Source organism: Drosophila ficusphila, unplaced genomic scaffold (genome assembly GCF_018152265.1).
Source record: "Drosophila ficusphila isolate 14025-0441.05 unplaced genomic scaffold, ASM1815226v1 contig_657, whole genome shotgun sequence".
In the NCBI taxonomy this organism is placed as follows: Eukaryota; Metazoa; Arthropoda; class Insecta; order Diptera; family Drosophilidae; genus Drosophila; species Drosophila ficusphila.
The window spans coordinates 102,894-128,347 of record NW_025064589.1 but is presented as its reverse complement, the minus strand read 5'-3'; the positions used below and the strand labels follow the sequence as shown (position 1 = coordinate 128,347).

The 25,454-nt window shown below is 44.7% G+C and overlaps 1 protein-coding gene and 2 non-coding genes across 3 annotated transcripts; 1 reads left to right on the top strand and 2 right to left on the bottom strand.

Annotated features, from left to right (window-relative positions):
• Positions 1–210: 210 nt before the first annotated feature.
• LOC108092035 (glutathione S-transferase S1) lies at positions 211–1,306 on the top strand. The gene has a single exon (XM_017191860.2). It carries the CDS (start codon positions 401–403, stop codon positions 1,148–1,150), a length of 750 nt encoding a protein of 249 aa, XP_017047349.1. The 5' UTR covers positions 211–400; the 3' UTR covers positions 1,151–1,306.
• A 19,248-nt stretch (positions 1,307–20,554) lies between these two features.
• Positions 20,555–20,734, bottom strand: LOC122320609. The gene has a single exon (XR_006245726.1). It is a non-coding gene; the product is annotated as a 5.8S ribosomal RNA (ribosomal RNA).
• Positions 20,735–21,332: 598 nt separating this feature from the next.
• On the bottom strand, positions 21,333–23,327 carry LOC122320616. The gene has a single exon (XR_006245733.1). It is a non-coding gene; the product is annotated as a small subunit ribosomal RNA (ribosomal RNA).
• Between the last annotated feature and the right edge of the window lie 2,127 nt (positions 23,328–25,454).

Here is a 25,454-nt window from a genome sequence, read left to right as displayed (position 1 = left end):
TTTTCATATGTATATGGTAAATTTATTTATATTATTGATATCATATATATATATATATATATATCGGATATCATAATTTCATATATTTTGAAGAATACTTTGATCGGCAATACTGCCTTGCCTACCTATAATGATTTTTAATGGAAAAAAAGTGTTTAGTGTGAGCACCAGCCGCGTTGGTTTAATTTAATTTTATCCAGATTCCCTACAATTGTTGTGTTGTGGCGATCGTTCGGTTCAGTGAGTGAAAGTGGAGAGAGACCCAGTGGGTGGCGAGAGCAACGGAACGAGAGAGTGCGGAACCAAAGCTTATTTGGCAAATCGAGGAACTGAGAGCCCAGTGTCACAGCTGATTTTGATTCTTTTTTTCTTGAGGGAATTGCATTGAGAAAGCGCAGAGATGGCCGATGAAGCACAAGCACCGCCAGCTGAGGGCGCACCACCAGCCGAGGGCGAGGCGCCACCACCCGCCGAGGGGGCCGAGGGTGCCGTCGAGGGCGGTGAGCCCGCTCCTCCAGCAGAGCCCGCCGAGCCCATCAAGCACAGCTACACGCTCTTCTACTTCAACGTGAAGGCGCTGGCCGAGCCGCTGCGCTACCTGTTCGCCTACGGCAACCAGGAGTACGAGGATGTGCGCGTCACCCGCGATGAGTGGCCAGCCCTGAAGCCAACCATGCCCATGGGACAGATGCCCGTGCTGGAGGTCGATGGCAAGCGTGTGCACCAGAGCATCTCGATGGCCCGCTTCCTGGCCAAGACCGTCGGCCTGTGCGGCTCCACTCCGTGGGAGGACCTGCAGATCGACATTGTGGTTGACACCATCAATGACTTCCGTCTAAAAATTGCAGTCGTCTCGTACGAACCGGAGGATGAGATCAAGGAGAAGAAGTTGGTCACCCTGAATGCGGAGGTCATTCCATTCTACCTGGAGAAGCTCGAGCAGACCGTCAAGGACAACGATGGTCACCTGGCTCTGGGCAAGCTGACCTGGGCCGATGTCTACTTCGCAGGCATCACCGACTACATGAACTACATGGTGAAGCGCGATCTGCTGGAACCCTACCCAGCTCTCCGCGGCGTCGTGGATGCCGTCAACGCTTTGGAACCGATCAAGGCCTGGATCGAGAAGCGCCCCGTCACCGAGGTCTAAGTGGCCCGCATTGAACTTGGGAGGAGGGAAACCATTGCACACCACTCAAGCACCACAGCACTGCAGACATGCAGACACAACACCCACATCTGTTCACATTTTGTTCCTTTTTGCGGAGGATCCGAGGAGCAGCGGATTTTCGCACGGGGTCATAGACGCGTAAAAAAAATTTTTTTTTTTTTTTTTATTAAATTTTTTTTTTTTTTTTTTTTTTTTTTTTTTTTTTTTTTTTTTTTTATATATATTTTTTTTTTTTTTGGGGCGCGCGTATTTTTTTTTTTTTTTTTTTTTTTTTTATAAAAAAAAAAATATTTTTTTTTTTTTTTTTTTTTTTTTTTTTTTTTTTTTTAATTTTATTTTAATTTTTTTTTTTAATTTTTTTTTTTAATTAAAAAAAAAAAAATTTAGGGGTGGTTTTTTTTTTAGTTGTATTTTATTATTTGTATTTCACTGCGAAGAGCTCAACAAATATCCCAGTAGCAATTCTTCGGGACAGTAGGAATTTGATTAATTTATTGATGAACATTACTAATTGATTAACAAGGCATTGAACTACACTTTAAAAGTTACAGTTACTCCCGCCATTCAATTGTGTATTTTAAAAAATCTTTTGTTAGTCAGGGTGACTTATATCGTAATAATAAATTAATTACCTATTTTAATAATATTATATCATAGTATAATATTATATGAACGATTCCGCAAATAATATGTATTATTTATAGATATATTAAATATAGGTTTTTTTTTTTTATTCATTACCGGTCACCAATCATCTATATGGCTATACATTCATTAACTATTATTATTAATGTGACGAGACTCTTGGTTACCGTAAAGAGGTTTATATATAGTTATCTCAAACATTACTTTGTTTCTTTTACTTTGACATGATCTTATATGCGTCACTAATAATATGACGGGACATTTGGCTACCGTAAAAGTGGATTCATAGTTAATCTCAAACATTACTTTGTTTCTTTTACTTTGACATGATCTTATATGCGTCACTAATAATATGACGGAATATTTGGCTACGGTAAAAGTGGATTCATAGTTAATCTCAAACATTACTTTGTTTCTTTTACTTTGACATGATCTTATATGCGTCACTAATAATATGACGGGACATTTGGCTACCGTAAAAGTGGATTCATAGTTAATCTCAAACATTACTTTGTTTCTTTTACTTTGACATGATCTTATATGCGTCACTAATAATATGACGGAACATTTGGCTACCGTAAAAGTGGATTCATAGTTAATCTCAAACATTACTTTGTTTCTTTTACTTTGACATGATCTTATATGCGTCACTAATAATATGACGGAACATTTGGCTACCGTAAAAGTGGATTCATAGTTAATCTCAAACATTACTTTGTTTCTTTTACTTTGACATGATCTTATATGCGTCACTAATATGACGGAACATTTGGCTACCGTAAAAGTGGATTCATAGTTAATCTCAAACATTACTTTGTTTCTTTTACTTTGACATGATCTTATATGCGTCACTAATAATATGACGGAACATTTGGCTACCGTAAAAGTGGATTCATAGTTAATCTCAAACATTACTTTGTTTCTTTTACTTTGACATGATCTTATATGCGTCACTAATAATATGACGGAACATTTGGCTACCGTAAAAGTGGATTCATAGTTAATCTCAAACATTACTTTGTTTCTTTTACTTTGACATGATCTTATATGCGTCACTAATAATATGACGGGACATTTGGCTACCGTAAAAGTGGATTCATAGTTAATCTCAAACATTACTTTGTTTCTTTTACTTTGACATGATCTTATATGCGTCACTAATAATATGACGGAACATTTGGCTACCGTAAAAGTGGATTCATAGTTAATCTCAAACATTACTTTGTTTCTTTTACTTTGACATGATCTTATATGCGTCACTAATAATATGACGGAACATTTGGCTACCGTAAAAGTGGATTCATAGTTAATCTCAAACATTACTTTGTTTCTTTTACTTTGACATGATCTTATATGCGTCACTAATAATATGACGAGTACTTTTTGGCTACCTTTTTCTTTGGATTCCCCAAAAATCCAAAATTATAATTATCAAAATAAATTTAATAATTATAATATTCTTTCCATTTCGTTATTTTATTAAATATCGAATCATCAAGCAAAGGATAAGCTTCAGTGGATCGCAGTATGGCAGCTGCTCAACCACTTACAACACCTTGCCTGTTACAAAAGTCGTTTACAATTGATTCTAGGCTTTGTCATTGTATTAAATAATGTTTTTATATGTAACTAGCGCGGCATCAGGTGATCGAAGATCCTCCCAATTTACTATGTTACAAATTACATTGGCATCACATCCATTGTCGTTTATAAAATGAATTATAAACTTTAAATGGTTTAGAAGCCATACAATGCAAATTGCCCCTTATTTATCATTGCAGTCCAGCACGGATACGACCTTAGAGGCGTTCAGGCATAATCCAACGGACGTAGCGTCATACCACTGTTCGCTCGAACAAGTATTGTGCCATTGGTCCGTACCTGCGGTTCCTCTCGTACTACGCAGGAATGCTGTCGCAACAACGTTTTGTCATTAGTAGGGTAAAACTAACCTGTCTCACGACGGTCTAAACCCAGCTCACGTTCCCTTGCATGGGTGAACAATCCAACGCTTGGTGAATTTTGCTTCACAATGATAGGAAGAGCCGACATCAAAGGATCAAAAAGCGACGTCGCTATGAACGCTTGGCCGCCACAAGCCAGTTATCCCTATGGTAACTTTTCTGACACCTCTTGTTAAAAACTCTTTAAACCAAAAGGATCGATAGGCCGAGCTTTTGCTGTCCCTGTGTGTACTGAACACCGAGATCAAGTCAGCATTTGCCCTTTTGCTCTATGTGTGGTTTCTGTCCGCACTGAGCTGGCCTTGGGACACCTCCGTTATTATTTGAGAGATGTACCGCCCCAGTCAAACTCCCTACCTGGCAATGTCCTTGAATTGGATCATACCTGAGTAATTGGAGTTATACCAAATTTTCAAATCAAAAATACATAAATGCATCGTTTTATTAAAGAATTTGTTTGCGATTATATAACAAACTCGTGATACTTTGATCAAGAAGCTTGCATCAAAACCCAATACCATAAGATATAATAAATATATCCGTATAATGGCTAGGAAATGATACACGTTCCATTTAATCAAGTAAGTAAGGAAACAATAAGAGTAGTGGTATTTCATTGGCGATATCAAACCGAAGCCTAATATCTCCCACTTATTCTACACCTCTTATGTCTCCTTACACTGCCAGATTAGAGTCAAGCTCAAAAGGGTCTTCTTTCCCCGCTAATTATTCCAAGCCCGTTCCCTTGGCTGTGGTTTCGCTAGATAGTAGATAGGGACAGATGTGTATCGGATCCCTCCGAATTTATTTTATGTGGCGTGTTCCACACTAAAGGGATTACAACCACAGCATTCGAATGTGAACACAAGTGCGCACATAATGCATGTGTCTAGATTAAGCGCCAGACCAACGCCCCAAAATAGAAGCTACAGCTCTGTACGTAGCAACTATCCCAGTAGCAATTCGAGTGTGTGCTTGTCGGGCAAACACTCCCCCTTGCTGAGGAGCGAGATCTATCTAAAATCTCTTCTGATCTTAGGGTCACAGCACCCGAGTCGTATATACGCAACTCTTCGTCGAACTTGAAAGTTCTACCCGCGATATAGGTATCAACCACAGCCACCACGATACTCCCACAAGGGGGCCGACCTCAATGAGCAGCCTTGGAAGGCACTGCTCAACCCGTGGTACCGAAATGCAGGGTTCGGTGGACCCTCCCTTTTGGCTCCGACAAGCCCGGATAGAGTGCCCATGCCATATTAGTCGCCTCCTACGACAAGCAATGGTGGGCTGTGGCAGTATTCTTCTCCGCTAACCACACGGCCAGTTTTGACTATTAATCCGGGACTGGTAACCCACGCTCCACCGTCGGAATCAGCTTGCGCCTCGCAAAGACCGCTTCAGCGTAAGCGTCCAGAAGTTGCATCCTCTCCGGAGTATGTGCTACTCCCGCGACGTTCCAGCTATTCTGCTCTTCCACAATGCCGAGTGCATCCAGGTGACGCAAGTCCGAGTAGAGGGGGCAGACACAAAGGATGTGTTGCCAGTCCTCTAGCACCGCTCCGCATGAGCATGCAGGCGAGTCACTGAGATGTCTCTCATAGAGAAAGGCGTTCAGTGATCCGTGACCCGTCAGCAAGAAACCGGCCCGCAGGTTAAAACCGAAGTCTTTCCTGAGGTAGACGAACGCTGCCTCTGGGATGAATCTATGCGTCACACGGCCGTGTTCCGCACCATCCCATCTGAGTTGCCACTCATTTAGCAGACGCTCGTCTACTAGTGCCATCTTCCTTTGCCAGTCTATCCCAGACAAGTCCTGTCCGTGTAGCCAGTCGCTGTTGTTTAGGGGGACATCCTTCTTCAGCTTGTACCTGGTGGCGGCACGCGCTGCATCCAGATCCATTGGAGGAGCACCAGCAAGCACCTGCAGTGCCACTGTGGACACTGTACGGCATACCGGCAGGCATCCTAAGAGGATGAGCCTTTGGCAGGACAAGAGGCGCTCCCTGGCCTTAACCCGTCTCACCACGGTGTACCAAATCGAGGCACCAAATAGTGCGCAAGGCACCATGAGTCCGGCATAAATCGCACGCTTTGCTCGCGGACTGAGGCCCCAGTCAACACGTAGCACGCGCGCCAATGTCGCTGTGACTCCAGCCAGCCGATCTCGTAGGTATGAGATATGCGGAAGGAAATTTAACCGCTCGCCGACTGTGATGCCAAGATACCGGCATTTGTCAACGTATGGCAGGTTTGCTCCGGCAAACCGTACCACAGGGCGCCTCCGGGGGGATAGTTTCCCTTTCAGCAGCATGACAGCCGTCTTACTGGTGGACACACTCACTCCAACTTGCGTTCCCCATGCTCCCACGATGGTCATCAGCTGCTCACCTTTCCGCTCTATTTCGGCACGGGAATTCCCGTCAACAAGAAGCAGCAAGTCGTCCGCATATGCACTTAGAGCACAATGTGGCTCTAAGCGCTGGAGCAACACATCCATTAGCAGGTTCCATATAAATGGGCCACTAATGGACCCCTGAGGGCAGCCCCGCGTAACAGGGACTGTGGCTACTCCATGCCTGCTGACAATACTTGCTCTTCGGCCGGAGAAAAAGCTTTTCCATAAGCGAATTTCTCGACAGCCAGCGTCGACAAGCCGATCAAGCACCGCGCTCCATTCCACATGGTCAAAGGCTCCCTTGAAATCCACGAAGATTCCGAGCACGTAGTTTGCCGGGTTCTCGGCAACTGTACCCACGACGTGTCTCCAAGCATCCTCCACTGCGCGTCCTGGGGTGAATCCATATTGCCATCTGCAGCCGTCCGGTAGAATGTCCTTCAGTCGATTTACCATTATTCCCTCAAGTACCTTTCCGAACACTGGTAACAGGCAAATGCCACGATAAGAGGCGGGATCGCTCCTGTCCTTATGCGGCGCCTTCAACAGCGGTATCACTCGCGGATGCTTCCATTCGGTCGGAAAATGTCCTTCCGTCAGGCAGCGCGAGTACAGCTCCGTCAGGTACTGAGGGATGGCACGCCATACCTCCTTGACTATTCCTCCTGTGATGCCGTCCGAACCTGGAGAGCGTTTGCTCTTCAGTCTGGCAATACACGCACCTACTTCGGATGCTGCAAGGTCTAGTGGTGTCTGATCCGGGATGGTCCTGTGTGCAATCATCTCCGCAGCTGGAAAAAAGTTACGAAGAAGCACACTCGCGTTGTCGTGCCACGTTACGACCTGCTGACCATTCGATCGAAGACATCCAACTTCGGTAGTCGTCTTGCGCTTACGGCAAATTCGGTAGACATGCCCCCATGGATCGTCTCTGTGCCGTCCCACGAAGTTTCGCCAGTTCTGCTCTTTCGCCGTCAGGATCAGCTTTTTGTACTGAGCAGAAGCAAGCCTCAGCGCAGCCACAAGTCGCTCAGCATCATCGGTGCCACTCCGATGTGCTTCCTGGAGCCTACGCCTCAGTCTGCGGACCTCTCGACGTTTTGTACTCAGTTCAGGATTCCACCATATTACCTTTCCTTTGGCTCTCGGCGTTTTACGTCCCAGTACTTGATCACACGCAATTTGTACGAGCGAGTGTAGTGCGGACACTTTGCAGTCCAGTGACGGTTCCTCCAGCTCCTCGGTCCTCTCGGCGGCGAACCTGACAACCTCTCCGAACCTTCGCCAATTTGCATTGGAGAGCTTCCACTGCGGCACAGGAGAAATGCTTTCAGCTGTACTGCCCGAGATTGGCGTCACAACAACGGTGATGATGTTGTGATCGCTCAGGTCCCATTGGTCCACTCTCCAGTCGTATGTCGCCCACCTACAACCTGCTTCATTGGAAAAAGTCACGTCGATATCACTATGGGCTCTGTGATTATCAAACGTGTACACTTGGCTGACTGTATTGAGCACGCTGGCTCGACTTCCCATAATCCACTCGGCCAGCAGTTCACCCCGTTGGTGACTCAGCTGGTTCCCAGAGTTGGCTGAGATTTTGCTGAACCACATGGGGGATACTGCATTGGCGTCCAGACCGAGGATAACAGGATTACTGCTGGCCAGCAGCAGTACCGCATCCAGGTGCTCCAGGTACGGTTCCAGTGCGGTATTGAATTGGCAGTAGGCAGAGGTCAAGAAGATTGAGCCATATCTTCCAGTGACACTCACGCAAATGCCGTACTCCGTTGTCAGTGCTTCGATGGGCATACAGGTGGCATCTTGGTCGTCAACGATGACAGCAGCTTTCCTCCTTGTGTCGCCGAAAACCCGCATTCCAGATGGAAATCCAGTGATGCGCCCTTCCCTATCCACATAGGGCTCCTGCACCAGTGCGAACAAGTGGCCAGAGTCACGCATCCTGACTCCGAGCTCGATGGTAGCAGCTCGACCTCGGCCACAATTCGCTTGAATGAGGCTAAACATTAATGTCTAGCACTCACCCTCGCTAGCACCCCGCCGTAAATTGGGCACACTCCCGAGAGCATATAATGCCCCGAGGGTAGCCCCTTGTGACGGCAATTCCGACAGTCCACCGGATTGGCGCACTTCGCTGCGATGTGGCCTTGCTGTCCGCACTGTCGGCAGACGTTCGACTTCAGTCGGCAGTCACTCACTTTGTGGTCAAATCCAACACACCTATGGCAAGCATAGGTGCGGACCTGTGATCGGCAACGGTATGAGAACCATTTGATGTAGACACGGCCTACATCAAATACGGCCATGGCCCTGTCGTTCACCTCTAGTGTCAGGTTGATGCTGCCACTATCAGCGTTCGACCAGGGCTTAGTCACCAGGTGAACTGCCTTTTTGAACTCCGGTTTATTCATACTTTCCTCGAAATTGTTCACGAAGAGTTCCTCCATAAACTCCTCGGGACCGATGGCAGTGTCCACGTCGAATATAGTCACCTTGGGCTTCTCGGCGACATTCCTCTCCACGTTGAGTCCCACGGCGGCGAACTTCTTTGACTCCACAATCTTCCTGAGCTCGTTGGCAGAGGGTGTGCGGATAATCGCACCACCACCTCGCCGGAGCTCGCGTACCTCGTGTACCCTTACTCCCAGTGTTGGAGCAACCTCCTTGCGAATTTTATCCGCAATCTGCCTTCCAGTCAGTGCTGGATCGTCGCATTTGACCACAGCGGACCACGTCTCGCGGACCTTGGTCGTTCGTGGTGCAGCAATCGGGCAGACTGGGATGGTCTGCGCGGCGAAAGGCATCTGCGGCACACTCGATTGAGGAACCATCTTTGTATAAGCGGCGGGAGGAGGTGGCATTGCCAACCGCGTCTCCAGCTCTGTGCACCTCAGCATAAGGGCCACAACAAGCTCGTCGTAGCGACACATTACTCCTGACAGCTCGTCAGACATCTCCTGCGTCATTCCCGTGAAATTTGCTCTGACCATACGCTGGGTGGCCGATAATTCGGCCAGTACGGCAGCGTATCCCTCAGCAACTATGCGCTGGGCACCAGCGCGAGGAATAGAGGCTGCAGGAGCAGCGGGGGCGACAAAAGCTGCCGAAACAGCAGATGCCACTGATGGTGCAACAAGGGGAGGTGCTGCTACGGGAGTAGCAGCGCGGTCGTTTTGCAAGCCTGAGGAGCCGGCAGACAATTCTAACGAGGAGAAAGGTGACTCACCCGCTGCAATAGGACCTCCATCTGCGTCAAGGGCAAGCTTCTTAGGCCCAGAAGCTTTGACAGCCTTTGGAGCATCTTTTTTGGTCTTCCTTCCTCTGCGCTTAGCGACTAGGAGTTCGCTGGCCTCGCTGCTTGCGCTTATTACGCTTATTGTGGTCGCGCTGCTGTCGCTCTCCATTTTCTGTCTTGCCTAAAGTGGCTCCACCGATGCCCAATGGGCACACTCAGTAATGACACGCACCACAGTAGGAGGTAAGCCACAGTAAAGGCACAGTAGGCCACGAACTGTCAGTACAAAACTCCGCAGCAACACACAAAAATAACAAATTAAATTAACAAACCGAAATTCGCTGGTTTTCTGCAAAATCCAACCTTTCTTGTCGAAATTTTAGCAACACTCACTCGCGGTATGTTTGTGCAAATTTTGCGACACTTTTCGACTCTTTACTCGATGTATAACTGGAAAAATAACCAATAATTCAGGAGCAACACGAAAACACGTCCGTACGGAACGACTGTCAGAACAGAAGTGGAGTAGATAGGGACAGGTGTGGATCGGATCCCTCCGAGTTTTATTTAACGTGGCGTGTTCCACATTGAAGGGAGTACAGCCACGACACTCTTATATACCCATGTATATAGTGCATGTGTCTAGATTAAGCGCCAGACCAACGCCCCAAAATAGAAGCTACAGCTATGTACGTAGCAACTATCCCGGTAGCAATTCGAGTGTGTGCTTGTCGGGCAAACACTCCCCCTTGCTGAGGAGCGAGATCTATCTAAAATCTCTTCTGATCTTAGGGTCACAGCACCCGAGTCGTATATACGCAACTCTTCGTCGAACTTGAAAGTTCTACCCGCGATATAGGTATCAACCACAGCCACCACGATACTCCCACAAGGGGGCCGACCTCAATGAGCAGCCTTGGAAGGCACTGCTCAACCCGTGGTACCGAAATGCAGGGTTCGGTGGACCCTCCCTTTTGGCTCCGACAAGCCCGGATAGAGTGCCCATGCCATATTAGTCGCCTCCTACGACAAGCAATGGTGGGCTGTGGCAGTATTCTTCTCCGCTCACCACACGGCGTAAACAAAAGGAACTAGGAGTTCCTCCCTCTCCTGGTGAAAACCTCCTCAGCAAACTCCTTCAGCCTTCGAGTCCTGTCCTCGTCCTCCAGAATCCTTCCAAACGTCCAGGTTTCGCCAACGCGCTGCACACCAAGTCCATTGAGGTCGCGCAAATCTGCATAAAGGGGGCAAGCACAAAGGATGTGCTCCCAATCCTCACTAGGATCGCCACATGAGCATGCGGCGGTATCGCTGAGAGCTCTGCTATGCAGAAATGCGTTCAACGACCCGTGCCCTGTAAGCAGGAATCCCATGCGCATCGAAAACCCAAAATTGAGATTTCGATGGACGAGGCCGACATTTGGGATGAAGTTGTGGGTCACCCGTCCTGGGGAGTCCACATCATCCCATCTGTCCTGCCAATCACGCAATAGACACTCGTCAATCCGCTCCATTCTCTGCTTCCAGCTTAGACCTGAAAGGTCTTCGCCGTAGAGCCAGTCGTATTCCTCCAACGGGTATCCACGCTTCAGCTTGAACTTAACGGCAATTTTCATTGCAGCCAAGTCAAGCGGGGGAGCTCCAGCAAGAACCTGCAGTGCCAGGGAAGACACTGTTCGGCATACCGGAAGGCTTCCAAGTAGGATCAGCCTTTGGCAGGCAATAAGTCGCCTCCTGGCCACTATTTGCCTCGTCGTACTGACATACCATACCGAGGCACCAAAGAGCACACAGGGTGCTAAGAGTCCGGCATATATGGTCCGCTTGGCTCGAGGACTGAGGCCCCAGTCGGCTCGAAGCACACGCGCCAATGCTCCAACAACTCCCGTGATCCGCATTCTGAGCGAGGTGATGTGCACCATGAAGCTCATGCGCTCACTGACTTTGATGCCAAGGTACCGGCAGCTGCGGACATACGGCAAGCTTGCTCCCGCAAATCTTACCAATGGCGTGCGCGCCATGTTGCCCTTCAGCAGCATAACCACCGTCTTGCTGGTGGAAACGGTTACACCAATTTCTGCTCCCCACGTTTCAACAATGGACATTAGTTGCGCTCCTTTTTCTTCAAGCGCGAGTCGGGAGTTTCCCTCGATGAGAAGAAGCAGGTCATCCGCGTACGCGCTGAGTGCGCAGTACGGCTCAAGGCGCTGTAGCAGTACATCCATCAGTAGATCCCAAATAAATGGGCCACTGATTGACCCCTGCGGGCAACCTCTAGTGACTGGTACGTCCACGGTACCAACACTGCTTCGGATCACTGCTCTTCGGCCGGAGAAGAAGCTTCGCCACAAGCTCATTTCCCGGCATCCCAACTCGGCCAATCGGCGCAGTGCAGCGCACCATTCGACGTTGTCGAAAGCTCCTTTGAAGTCCACGAAAAGTCCAAGCACGTATCGCGCCGTGCTGGCGGCGACACTGCTCTTTACGTGTCTCCAAGCTTCCTCCACACATCGTCCTCGGCGAAATCCAAACTGCCATCTGCAGCCTTCCGGAAGAACTTCTCTAACGCGATTCACCATGATTCCCTCAAGCACCTTGCCAAAAACGGGCAGCAGGCAGATTCCCCTGTACGAGGATGGCTCGCACTTGTCCTTGTCGGGTCCCTTGAGTAGCGCCACTACGCGTGGACACTTCCACTCGCTGGGAAAGTACCCCGACCGAATACACCGGGAAAATAGCCTCGTGAGGTATTGAGGTATGGCGCGCCAGACCGCCTTGCAGATCGTGCCGTTGATGCCGTCCATGCCAGGCGAGCGTCTGCTCTTCAACCTGGCGACACAAGCATCAACCTCGAATTCATCGAGCGCCGGTGGGACTGCCTCCGCGTAGGCAATCGGTGCATCGGACTCCGCAACTGGGAAAAAGTTACGGAGGAGCACTCGCGCACAGTCACCCCAATCAGTGACCAGCTCGCCATTTACGCGAAGACACCCAATCTCCGAGCGTTTCTTACGACCGCGGCAAATCTTGTAGACGCGCCCCCATGGATCATCTGCGTTCTCTCCCACGAAGTTTCTCCAGCTGTCCTCCTTCGCCTTCAGAATAAGCTTTTTGTAGCCGGCTGAGGCGATCCTCAGTTCGACCACAAGCAGCTCAGTCCTTTCGACGTCGCCCCGTCGGCGGGCGTCCTGGAGCCTGCGCCGAAGTCTTCTGACTTCGCGGCGCGCAGAGCTAAGGTCGGCGGTCCACCAACGTGCTCTCCTCCTAGGCGATCTCGGCGTCTTCCTACCCAGCGCAAGGTCGCACGCCTCGTGCACCACTTGCCGCAGGGCAGAAACTTGCTGGTCCAACGGCGATTCAGAGAAGTCTTCCGAAAGTCCGGCTGCCCGGCTCACCAATTCCTCTTCGAACAATCGCCAGCGAGCAGTGGAGAAGTTCCAGGACGGCACAGGAGCTATGCTCTCAACTGCGCGCGTGGTAGTTGGTGTGGCAACAACAGTAATCCTGTTGTGATCACTTAACTCCCACTCGCCCACTCTCCACTCATATGTGGCCCACATAGATGCTGCTTCGTTGGCGATCGTCACGTCGATATCACTGCGGGCTCTGCCGCTATCGAACGTGAACACCTCACTGTGCTGGTTAAGAGCGACGACTCCTTTCTCCAGCATCCACTCAGACAGCAGTTCACCCCGGGTGCGGTTAGCTTGCCCCTCGGTCTGCCGAGAGAGTTTGCTAAACCACATGGGGGATACTGCATTCGCATCAAGTCCCATGATGCACGGCGTTCTGCTGGCCTGCAGCAGGACCGCATCCATGTATCTGAGATACGGGTCTAGGTCGGCGTCGAATTGGCAATATACGGAGCAAAGGAAGATTGAGCCAAAACTCCCTTTAACGCTCACGCATACGCCGTGGTCGGTGGTGAGGGGCTCCACTGGCATACAGATGACATCCTGGTGATCCACTAGGATGGCTGCCTTCCCTCGCCGATCGGCGAAGATCCTCATTCCTTCAGGCAGCACATCCATCCTCCCGACGTCTGGATATGGCTCCTGCAAAAGTGCGAACAGAAATCCTGATTCCCTCAATCGGACTCCGAGCTCGACCGTCGCAGCTCGGCCTCGGCCACAGTTTGCCTGGATGATGCTAAACATTAGTGTCTAGCATTCACCCTCGCCAGCACAGCCGCATACACTGGGCAGCTTGGGGACAACATATTGTGTCCCGAGGCATACCCCTTGAAGCGGCAGTTCCGGCAGTCCACCGGGTTCGTGCAACTCCGCGCACTGTGGCCGTTCTGTCCGCACTGGCGGCACACATTCTCCTTATATCGGCACTGGGCGACCTTGTGGTCGAATCCGACGCACCTGTGGCAGGCGTACGTGCGCACCAAGGCTCGGCAGTTGTAGGCGAACCAGCCGATGTACGCCTTTGCACCATCCAACACCTCAAGGGCCACGGCGTTGACGTCGAGCGTCACATTGACTGTGGCGCCGTCAGCCGCAGACCATGGCTTCTCGAGGTGTACCGCCTTTTCAAAGGAGGCCACATCCATCACATCCGCGAAGTTGTTCCTGTACAGGTCCTTCATAAAGTCGGCTGGCTTCGTCGCAGTGTCCACGTTGCTCACGACCACCTTGGGTCGCTGCACCGGGCTCTGCTTCACCTCCAGACCGACTTCTGCAAACCTCTTGTTTGCGACAACCTTCCGAATTTCGCCTGATGAGGGGGGTGCGGATGATGGCACCGCCACGCGCAAGCCCTCTCACCTCATGCAGGCGGACGCCAAGCGAAGGGGCGATCTCCCTGCGCACCTTTTCTGCAACCTCTTTTCCGCTCACTGTCGGGTCCTTGCTCACCACAACGGCGGACCACGTCTCGCGTGGCTTCCGCGGGGCAGGCACCGGAGCAGCTTGAGGCGCTGGCAGGCTGGGATATGCGGCTGCATACCCAGCAGGTGGCATGGGGACCACAGCCTGCGCCATGACGGACTTCGGGGGCGGCGGCGGCGGCATTCGCTGCTGGTCGCGGAGAGCCTCCAAGGCTGCATTCCGCGCCGATAGCGCAATCACCAGGCCCTCATACCTATTTAGGCACCGCATCATGGCGCAGGCCTGCTTGGTCGATAGATTCGACGCAACAACCTCTTCTAAGAACTCCGTCCTTGATCTTGGCCAGCTCGGCCACCGTACCAGGGACGGACGCGACGACGGGAGGGGAGACGGGGACAGGGGGGCAGCTGCGGCTCCACCAGCATCCCTGGCAGCAGCGAGGGCAACAGCGGGGGCAGCGGCAGGGGCAGCAGCGGGGGCAGCAGCAGGGGCAGCAGCGGGAGCAGCAGCAGGGGCAGCAGCGGGAGCAGCAGCGGAGCCAGCGGCAGCGACGCCAGCGGCAGCGACGCCAGCGGCACTAAGGGCAGCGACGCCAGCGGCAGCGGCAGAGGCTGAGGCCAACGCCACCTCGAGAGAGGAGAACGGGCTCTCCTCTAACACACCTACCGGCGCCGGCAGAGGCTCGTTGACGTCAAGCGCCAACAGCTTCGGCTGCGTCGGTTTCGGCACCGCGCTCGTCGTCGCCTTCCCTCTCTTTCCGCGCCGACGCCTCGCCGTACTCGCAGCACTACTGGGCCGACTGCTGGCCCGACTGCTCGCCGACAGCTCGCTCTCAGAGAGCGCGCCCTCCATTGGGAGTAGGGGAGAATAAGCTGTGCTCTACTCACCCACACACACAAGCTGCAGCGGAAAATTCCCAACACGTGCTGTTGTTTGCAAATTTGCAAACGATGTTTTCGCGAGGAAAACCGCACTTTTCCGACCGGAAAATTAAACGATTTTAATCGCTAGGCGAATCCACGAATTTTAAGCTAAAAATGAGCAATTAATTCGCACGGAATCAAAAGTTATTCACAAATTAATGGAGCACGTCGAAAACACACGTCCGTCGTTAATCCATTCATGCGCGTCACTAATTAGATGACGAGGCATTTGGCTATTTTTTTTTTTTTTTTTTTTTTTTTTTTTTTTGATCGCTAAGGAAGGGAAATCTTCGAAAGATACTACTAATCTCTTATTAGAGTTCATAGCATGCACGATTCACTGTTCTATCAGAACCGAAGTTCTACAGCGCCTACGTACTAAAACCCTCCTCATATGACAACTTGCGATGTTTATACCTTTTTTGGATGTTGTGCCAAGGTAGCAGGCAATTTTGCATAACCACAGTGCTTTCATCAACCCGCACCGCCAGAGTAACCGCTCCAATACATAAAATGTCTAAAGCAATAAATGCCTCCTTTCACTGCCCTGATACTGATGATATTACTATCACCAGTAGCTAGGAGGTCCTTTGCAATCAATCGTTTTACGGACTGACTACTCCAGATCCCCCTCCAGTTAAGTGTCGCGGAGTGGAACTCGATGTCACATGTCCCTCCGTATTGTCGCCGCAATTCAGTACGTATGTCCGGTCTGTCGTATCTCTCGACTTTGCGTTTGTGCGCATCGTCGATCGAGTGTCCGTCTGTCACAACCTGAGCGTCTATCACATAAATGTGATTTTGTCGGATAGCCACCAGGTCAGGTTTATTCAAGCCGGATTCGCATTGCAGACTTGGTTCGACATGAACAACGCAGCCTTTTCTCTCAAGTCCCAACTTGATTGAATTTACTACGCTGTTGTGTCTAGCTACCCGCCTTCCATGCGTACGGTAACATTTCTGCAAGATGTGGTTTGTTGTTTCGGAAGCATCACATCCTGCACGACACAGTCTATCCAATTCGTGCCGTCCCCTCGTAGTACGAGACTTTGAAGGTAGGGCATTTATCCGCAACTTGATTCCGTTCAAATATTCCTTTCCTGTTAGTAAACGCGTGGGTTGACTTACCCATCCATGTTGCTGGTGGAATTTACCAGCTTCACGGAGACCGCTGCCATCAACAGACATGTACAACCTATTTGCCCAGTACGACTCTATGTCCGAACGTGAAAGCAGTTCCGTACCTCCCGCTAGTAATCTAACCCGGGCCCGCCGCATTTCGTCGTCCATGAAACAGCTGGCCGCCTCGGATTGTTCGAGGTGGGGCCACTTAATGCTGCTCAATCGTTTTAAACGAAGCATTGGAGCTATCCATCTTAATGATGGGATCCCGAGTCCCCCAGAATTATGGGGGGCGTGGAAGAAGGATACTGGCACATCCGCCGGAAGATCTAACCATTTCCGGATATAGAATCGTACCAATTTGTCAGATTTTCTTAGAACGCATCGTCACACTCCCAAGGGTCAGCTTGTGATAGAGTTGTGGGATAAGGACAGTCCTAAGGGCAAATAACTTCTGTTGTGGCTTCAGGGGGGCCCGTGTCAATCTCAACAGCTTCGGACCGAAGTCTTCCGCTGGATTGTACCGGGCCCTCCCCTCCGCTGTGAACCGGATACCTAAATACTTCCACTCGTCGGTGCGCTTCATTGAAGGACATTCTCGCGAGCCTACACGAAAGCTGTGTTGCGTCACAACACTACACTTTTGTTTCGGCTGTCCCTTTATGCTAACAATGAAACACTTGTTAGCATTTAGGTCGAGTCCCACAGAAGACAAAAAAGTCAACTGTTTTGTCCAACAATTTTTGAAGGCCCATCGGAGTTTCCGCAAAAAGGACCAGATCATCAGCGAATGCTGCCGCGTTTATCATGGCATTTCCGACTTTGGCACCAATCTCTTTGGGTAGGGATCTAAGCAACCGATCCATGATCAAGTTGAATAGAACTGGAGACAGAGGATCCCCTTGCTTAACACCTCGCGCAGGTCTGATCACATCTGATATCCAGCCCTCCCCATTGAGTGTGGTGCCCCCGACCTCGTACGACCTCTGTACGTAGTCGACGAAATCCTTTGGTAGGCCATACTGCAATGTTTTTTTTTTTGTTTTGGGAATTAAAAAATAAAATTTTTTTTTATTTTTTTTTTTTGTGTTTTTTTTTTTTTTTTTTTTTTTTTTTTTTTTTTTTATTATTTATTCTATTTTTTTTTTTTTTTTTACACTCTTAAAAGGATTATTATTTCCCCCGCCGTTGACCCGCGCTTACTTGAATTTCTTCACTTTGACATTCAGAGCACTGGGCAGAAATCACATTGTGTCAACACCCGCTAGGGCCATCACAATGCTTTGTTTTAATTAGACAGTCGGATTCCCCAAGTCCGTGCCAGTTCTGAATTGATTGTTAATTGATAATCGTTATAATTAATAAGAACTAATCGGTTTGAGCCAATTAGTATTCTTAAAAATTTTAGCAAGAAAGTTCCACAATTGGCTACGTAACTAAACTATCCGGGGAACAAGTAACCACCATAAATGATAGACACTCTATTTACCCAGAACGAGCACATAAACCATGTTATTGTTTCCCAATCAAGCCCGACTATCTCAATCTTCAGAGCCAATCCTTATCCCGAAGTTACGGATCTAATTTGCCGACTTCCCTTACCTACATTATTCTATCGACTAGAGACTCTTCACCTTGGAGACCAGCTGCGGATATTGGTACGGCCTGTTGAGAAGTTTGCGTGTCCCCACCATAAATTTTCAAGGTCCGAGGAGAAAATATCGACACAACAGTATATGTCATGCTCTTCTAGCCCATCTACCATATCTCTCTGCGAAAGACTTCCATGGTAGTACGGCTATAAAACAGAAAAGAAAACTCTTCCGATATCTCTCGACGGCTTCTTTATGGTCGTTCCTGTTGCCAGGATGAGCACGAGGCCCATATTTAATAACAAACGGATACTCAACAGGTTACGGAATTGGAACCGTATTCCCTTTCGTTCAAAATTATTCAAGTATATTATTTTTGGCTTGTATATATATTTATTTAGTCATTAGTTTTTTACTTGAAAATTTTCGGCTTTCGCCTTGAACTTAGGACCGACTAACTCGTGATCAACCACTGTTCACACGAAACCCTTCTCCACTTCAGTCCTCCAAGGTCTCATTCGATTATTTGCTACTACCACCAAGATCTGTACCAATGGCAGCTCCATGCAGGCTTACGCCAAACACTTCTACGCATACCATTGTACCTTCCTACTCACTAAAGTTTCAAAATTTATATTACAAGTAATATAAATCATCTACTTTAGCGGTAATGTATAGGTATACAACTTAAGCGCCATCCATTTTAAGGGCTAGTTGCTTCGGCAGGTGAGTTGTTACACACTCCTTAGCGGATTTCGACTTCCATGATCACCGTCCTGCTGTTTTAAGCAACCAACGCCTTTCATGGTATCTGCATGAGTTGTTAATTTGGGCACCGTAACATTACGTTTGGTTCATCCCACAGCGCCAGTTCTGCTTACCAAAAAGTGGCCCACTGGGCACATTATATCATAACCTTAAACTTCATATCAAGAAAGTTAAGGTTCTTACCCATTTAAAGTTTGAGAATAGGTTAAGATCGTTTCGACCCTAAGGCCTCTAATCATTCGCTTTACCAGATAAGATTATTTTATATAATATTAAAATGCACCAGCTATCCTGAGGGAAACTTCGGAAGGAACCAGCTACTAGATGGTTCGATTGGTCTTTCGCCCCTATACTCAATTCTGACAATCGATTTGCACGTCAGAACTGTTTCGGTCTTCCATCAGGGTTTCCCTGACTTCAACCTGATCAAGTATAGTTCACCATCTTTCGGGTCACAGCATATATGCTCAAGGTACGTTCCAGTTAGAGGCATAAATAATATAAATATCATTATACATAACTATATAGAACGCCCCGGGATTGTGTTAATTAACTATAAATAGTTAAAAAACTAATCCCATTATTAGTCAAGTTAATTACGCTATTAGGTTTATATCCCAATAACTTGCACATATGTTAGACTCCTTGGTCCGTGTTTCAAGACGGGTCCCGAAGGTATCCTGAATCTTTCGCATTGTTAATCATACAAGTGCATATAATAAACACAAAAATCATTGATAATTATGCCATTATATAATTCCGAAAAATTAACGCACTGTAATCATATAAATCTATCAGCACTTTATCAAATTAATGACATTTATTTTGTGTTAAAACGCAAGCATTTTAATTTAAATAAACTATAAGCCATATTTTATGATAAATTTTGTATGCTAATAGATTACAATGTCCTTATATGGAAAAAATGCACACTATTATCATAATATTGTTTAAATATTACAATTTTAATGATGAATTTTCCATAATGGATATTCAGGTTCATCGGGCTTAACCTCTAAGCAGTTTCACGTACTATTTAACTCTCTATTCAGAGTTCTTTTCAACTTTCCCTCACGGTACTTGTTTACTATCGGTCTCATGGTTATATTTAGTTTTAGATGGAGTTTACCACCCACTTAGTGCTGCACTATCAAGCAACACGACTCTTTGGAAACATCATCTAGTAATCATTAACGTTATACGGGCCTGGCACCCTCTATGGGTAAATGGCCTCATTTAAGAAGGACTTAAATCGTTAATTTCTCATACTAGAATATTGACGCTCCATACACTGCATCTCACATTTGCCATATAGACAAAGTGACTTAGTGCTGAACTGATTTCTTTTCGCTCGCCGCTACTAAGAAAATCCTAGTTAGTTTCTTTTCCTCCCCTAATTAATATGCTTAAATTCAGGGGGTAGTCCCATATGAGTTGAGGTTGTATATAACATTTTTTTTTCAATATATTCTTTACATTTATATAATGGAGAAACATTTAATGAATTCGTATAAAAATTTTTTTCGTTAATTAGTTTTAATTTAGTTATGAGTTTTAAACGAATTTAACGAAGAACAATAACATTTACAAAAGATTTCAATTTTACTAAATCATTAATAAGAGACAATTCTAGATGAAAAATATTTCAAACATTTTTTATGCTAGACATTCCTCAGTATTATATGATTGAAAATGAAAATATTTTTCTTCGTTTTTCACAATCAAATTATTTATAATGTGAGATAATGTTTTCCATAGATATTTTAATATTATGAATAAAAATAATAATTATATTTAATTAAAATTTTTATCCAATAATATACCATATGCTTAGAAATTTGATTACCAAATTTCTAAACAACTTAATTAGCATAGTCTTACAACCCTCAACCATATGTAGTCCAAGCAGCACTAAAAAATTAATTAAAGTACCATAACAGCATGGACTGCGATATGCGTTCAAAATGTCGATGTTCATGTGTCCTGCAGTTCACACGATGACGCACAGTTTGCTGCGTTCTTCATCGACCCATGAGCCGAGTGATCCACCGCTTAGAGTTTTTATATTTATTATTTCAATTTGTCAAATATGAATTTATTGAAAGAAATTAAAAATACACCATTTTACTGGCATATATCAATTCCTTCAATAAATCTTTTTTTTATACCTAAAACGAAATGCTGCGAAATGTCTTAGTTTTATATAAACAATATTATACCATTTATTACTTGGATAATTTACAATTTCATATAATTTTAATGTGATATAATATTGCGTTTTTTATATAAAACATTAACCTGAAGTAAACCAGGTACAACATTCAACATTTTAGGTTGTTGCATTAGCCAATGTATGCCCATAACTATGATGAACAATACATATTCGCAACGCGTGTATATTATGGTCCATATACACGCAAGTTTCATATTATAATATATAAACATAAATTTGTGAATATATTATAATACAATTTAATTTGCTTGATTATTATTCTTGTTTGCTTGATTTTATTTATAAAAAAATTTAATCCAAATTTTCATTGAACTTCTTTTTTATAAATATATAATTGTTTGGCAATTTTATCTTGTTATATTATAAAAATATATTTTATAATTAAAACAAGTTATTGTTGTTTACGGTAAAGATATTATATACAATAATGATCCTTCCGCAGGTTCACCTACGGAAACCTTGTTACGACTTTTACTTCCTCTAAATAATCAAGTTCGGTCAACTTTTGCGAAACAACCGTAACACGCAAGGCGTCACAGTGATCACGTCCGGAGACCTCACTAAATAATTCAATCGGTAGTAGCGACGGGCGGTGTGTACAAAGGGCAGGGACGTAATCAATGCGAGTTAATGACTCACACTTACTGGGAATTCCAAGTTCATGTGAACAGTTTCAGTTCACAATCCCAAGCATGAAAGTGGTTCAGCGGTTTACCCGGACCTCTCGGTCTAGGAAATACACGTTGATACTTTCATTGTAGCGCGTGCAGCCCAGGACATCTAAGGGCATCACAGACCTGTTATTGCTCAATCTCATTATTGCTAGACGCAATTTGTCCATTTAAGAAGCTAGTGTCCTTATAATGGGACAAACCAACAGGTACGGCTCCACTTACATAAACACATTCAAACACAATAAACATTTTACTGCCCACCATGAATGAAGGCTATATAAGCTTCAACACCATAATCCTGAAGATATCTATTTAATATATTTGAGTCTCGTTCGTTATCGGAATTAACCAGACAAATCACTCCACGAACTAAGAACGGCCATGCACCACCACCCATAGATTCGAGAAAGAGCTATCAATCTGTCTTACACACTTATGTTCGGACCTGGTAAGTTTTCCCGTGTTGAGTCAAATTAAGCCGCAGGCTCCACTCCTGGTGGTGCCCTTCCGTCAATTCCTTTAAGTTTCAGCTTTGCAACCATACTTCCCCCGGAGCCCAAAAGCTTTGGTTTCCCGGGAAGCGACTGAGAGAGCCATAAAAGTAGCTACACCCAATTGCTAGCTGGCATCGTTTATGGTTAGAACTAGGGCGGTATCTGATCGCCTTCGAACCTCTAACTTTCGTTCTTGATTAATGAAAACATCTTTGGCAAATGCTTTCGCTTAAGTTAGTCTTACGACGGTCCAAGAATTTCACCTCTCGCGTCGTAATACTAATGCCCCCAAACTGCTTCTATTAATCATTACCTCTTGATCTGAAAACCAATGAAAGCAGAACAGAGGTCTTATTTCATTATCCCATGCACAGAATATTCAGGCATTTGAAGCCTGCTTTAAGCACTCTAATTTGTTCAAAGTAATTGTACCGGCCCACAATAACACTCGTTTAAGAGCACTAATGCAGGTTTTTAAATAGGAGGAACATATGAAAAAATACAAGTACTTAATCACATATAAGAACTCCACCGGTAATACGCTTACATACATAAAGGTATAGTACTAACCACAAATGTAAGTTGTACTACCCGTATGAAGCACAAGTTCAACTACGAACGTTTTAACCGCAACAACTTTAATATACGCTATTGGAGCTGGAATTACCGCGGCTGCTGGCACCAGACTTGCCCTCCAATTGGTCCTTGTTAAAGGATTTAAAGTGTACTCATTCCAATTACAGGGCCTCGGATATGAGTCCTGTATTGTTATTTTTCGTCACTACCTCCCCGAGCTGGGAGTGGGTAATTTACGCGCCTGCTGCCTTCCTTAGATGTGGTAGCCGTTTCTCAGGCTCCCTCTCCGGAATCGAACCCTGATTCCCCGTTACCCGTTGCAACCATGGTAGTCCTAGATACTACCATCAAAAGTTGATAGGGCAGACATTTGAAAGATCTGTCGTCGGTACATGACCATACGATCTGCATGTTATCTAGAGTTCAACCAATATAACGATCTTGCGATCGCTTGGTTTTAGCCTAATAAAAGCACATGTCCCATAAAGGTTCATGTTTTAATTGCATGTATTAGCTCTAGAATTACCACAGTTATCCAAGTAACTGTTAACGATCTAAGGAACCATAACTGATATAATGAGCCTTTTGCGGTTTCACTTTTAATTCGTGTGTACTTAGACATGCATGGCTTAATCTTTGAGACAAGCATATAACTACTGGCAGGATCAACCAGAATAATGTTTTTCTTTACATATTTCATTCATATTTTCGAATAGAAATAATGCAATATAAATATTATAGATCTATTATTTTAATATTCTATTTTTGAATTTGATTACGGCCAAAACTTGTATAGCATTCGTAATCCTTCTTTTATGTTTTGTTTTATACTTGTTTCGCCACTAATATAACAAGTTTTAGATGTTATAAGAATTATTCATTACATCATATATATAAATATACGTATGTATGTATAATTTTATAACATAATTTTTATTTAATATATATTTGCTACTATAATTTTATTATATGTACAATATTTTATTCTAAAATATCATTTTATTTCAACATACATAATTATTTATGTATCCACACATTTGCAATTTTTGTTTAATCAATATAAATATTGAATTAAATCATTTGTATTTTGATGTTAAATTTAAAATTTAACATTTTTCCATATAACTCTCGAATGATATATAATATAAAACCGAGCGCATATGAAAAATAAGTATTTATTTAATAATAATATTATTAAAAAATATTATTATTTTATTTGAACTCACTATACCGGCAAACGATATAGTGCGTCCGATTTTAAGGCAGGTACTAATTTAATATACATTATATTAGCCTGCCACCAAAAATTAACGATAATAATTGGAAACCAATTGTTATTATATATATACATATATAACCTTGGCGCACGTTTCAACGTTATTATCTTGAGTTTTAATAATATTAGTCCGCTCAGCCAAGTCTCGTATTCAAAAAGAATAAAGAAACAAATTTATACGGATAATATTATAATATATATTGTCAACATTGACTAAATCATATTATATACATAGATTTATATCAATTCTAGATGGACATCCACTGACCATCCTATAGTAGTTTTTTGCATCGATGTCTTGAAATCGGGCATTTTCAATTGGGCTTGCCACCCACCCTACAGTTATTCTCCTATAATAACTTAAGAGAATATTGAATTCAGTACTTTTTATATACATATGAATTACTTCTTCATATAATTTATATTTATGCTGATTTTCATATGTATATGGTAAATTTATTTATATTATTGACAAAATCATATGCATATCATATGTTTTGAACAATACTTGGGTCGGCAACCACTGCCTACCTATAATAGTTTTTGAACACCCTATCTAGATATCGGGTGTTTTCTGTACTAGATGAGCCCACACTGTGGCTTTCTCTTAATTTACTTAAGAGTTTATAGGTATATTTCATACTTTTTTATATACATATGATATATTTCTTAATATAATTGATATTTATGCTGATTTTCATATGTATATGGTAAATTTATTTATATTATTGACAAAATCATATGCATATCATATGTTTTGAACAATACTTGGGTCGGCAACCACTGCCTACCTATAATAGTTTTTGAACACCCTATCTAGATATCGGGTGTTTTCTGTACTAGATGAGCCCACACTGTGGCTTTCTCTTAATTTACTTAAGAGTTTATAGGTATATTTCATACTTTTTTATATACATATGATATATTTCTTAATATAATTGATATTTATGCTGATTTTCATATGTATATGGTTAATTTATTAATATTATTGACAAAATCATATGCATATCATATGTTTTGAACAATACTTGGGTCGGCAACCACTGCCTACCTATAATAGTTTTTGAACACCCTATCTAGATATCGGGTGTTTTCTGTACTAGATGAGCCCACACTGTGGCTTTCTCTTAATTTACTTAAGAGTTTATAGGTATATTTCATACTTTTTTATATACATATGATATATTTCTTAATATAATTGATATTTATGCTGATTTTCATATGTATATGGTTAATTTATTAATATTATTGACAAAATCATATGCATATCATATGTTTTGAACAATACTTGGGTCGGCAACCACTGCCTACCTATAATAGTTTTTGAACACCCTATCTAGATATCGGGTGTTTTCTGTACTAGATGAGCCCACACTGTGGCTTTCTCTTAATTTACTTAAGAGTTTATAGGTATATTTCATACTTTTTTATATACATATGATATATTTCTTAATATAATTGATATTTATGTTGATTTTCATATGTATATGGTTAATTTATTAATATTATTGACAAAATCATATGCAT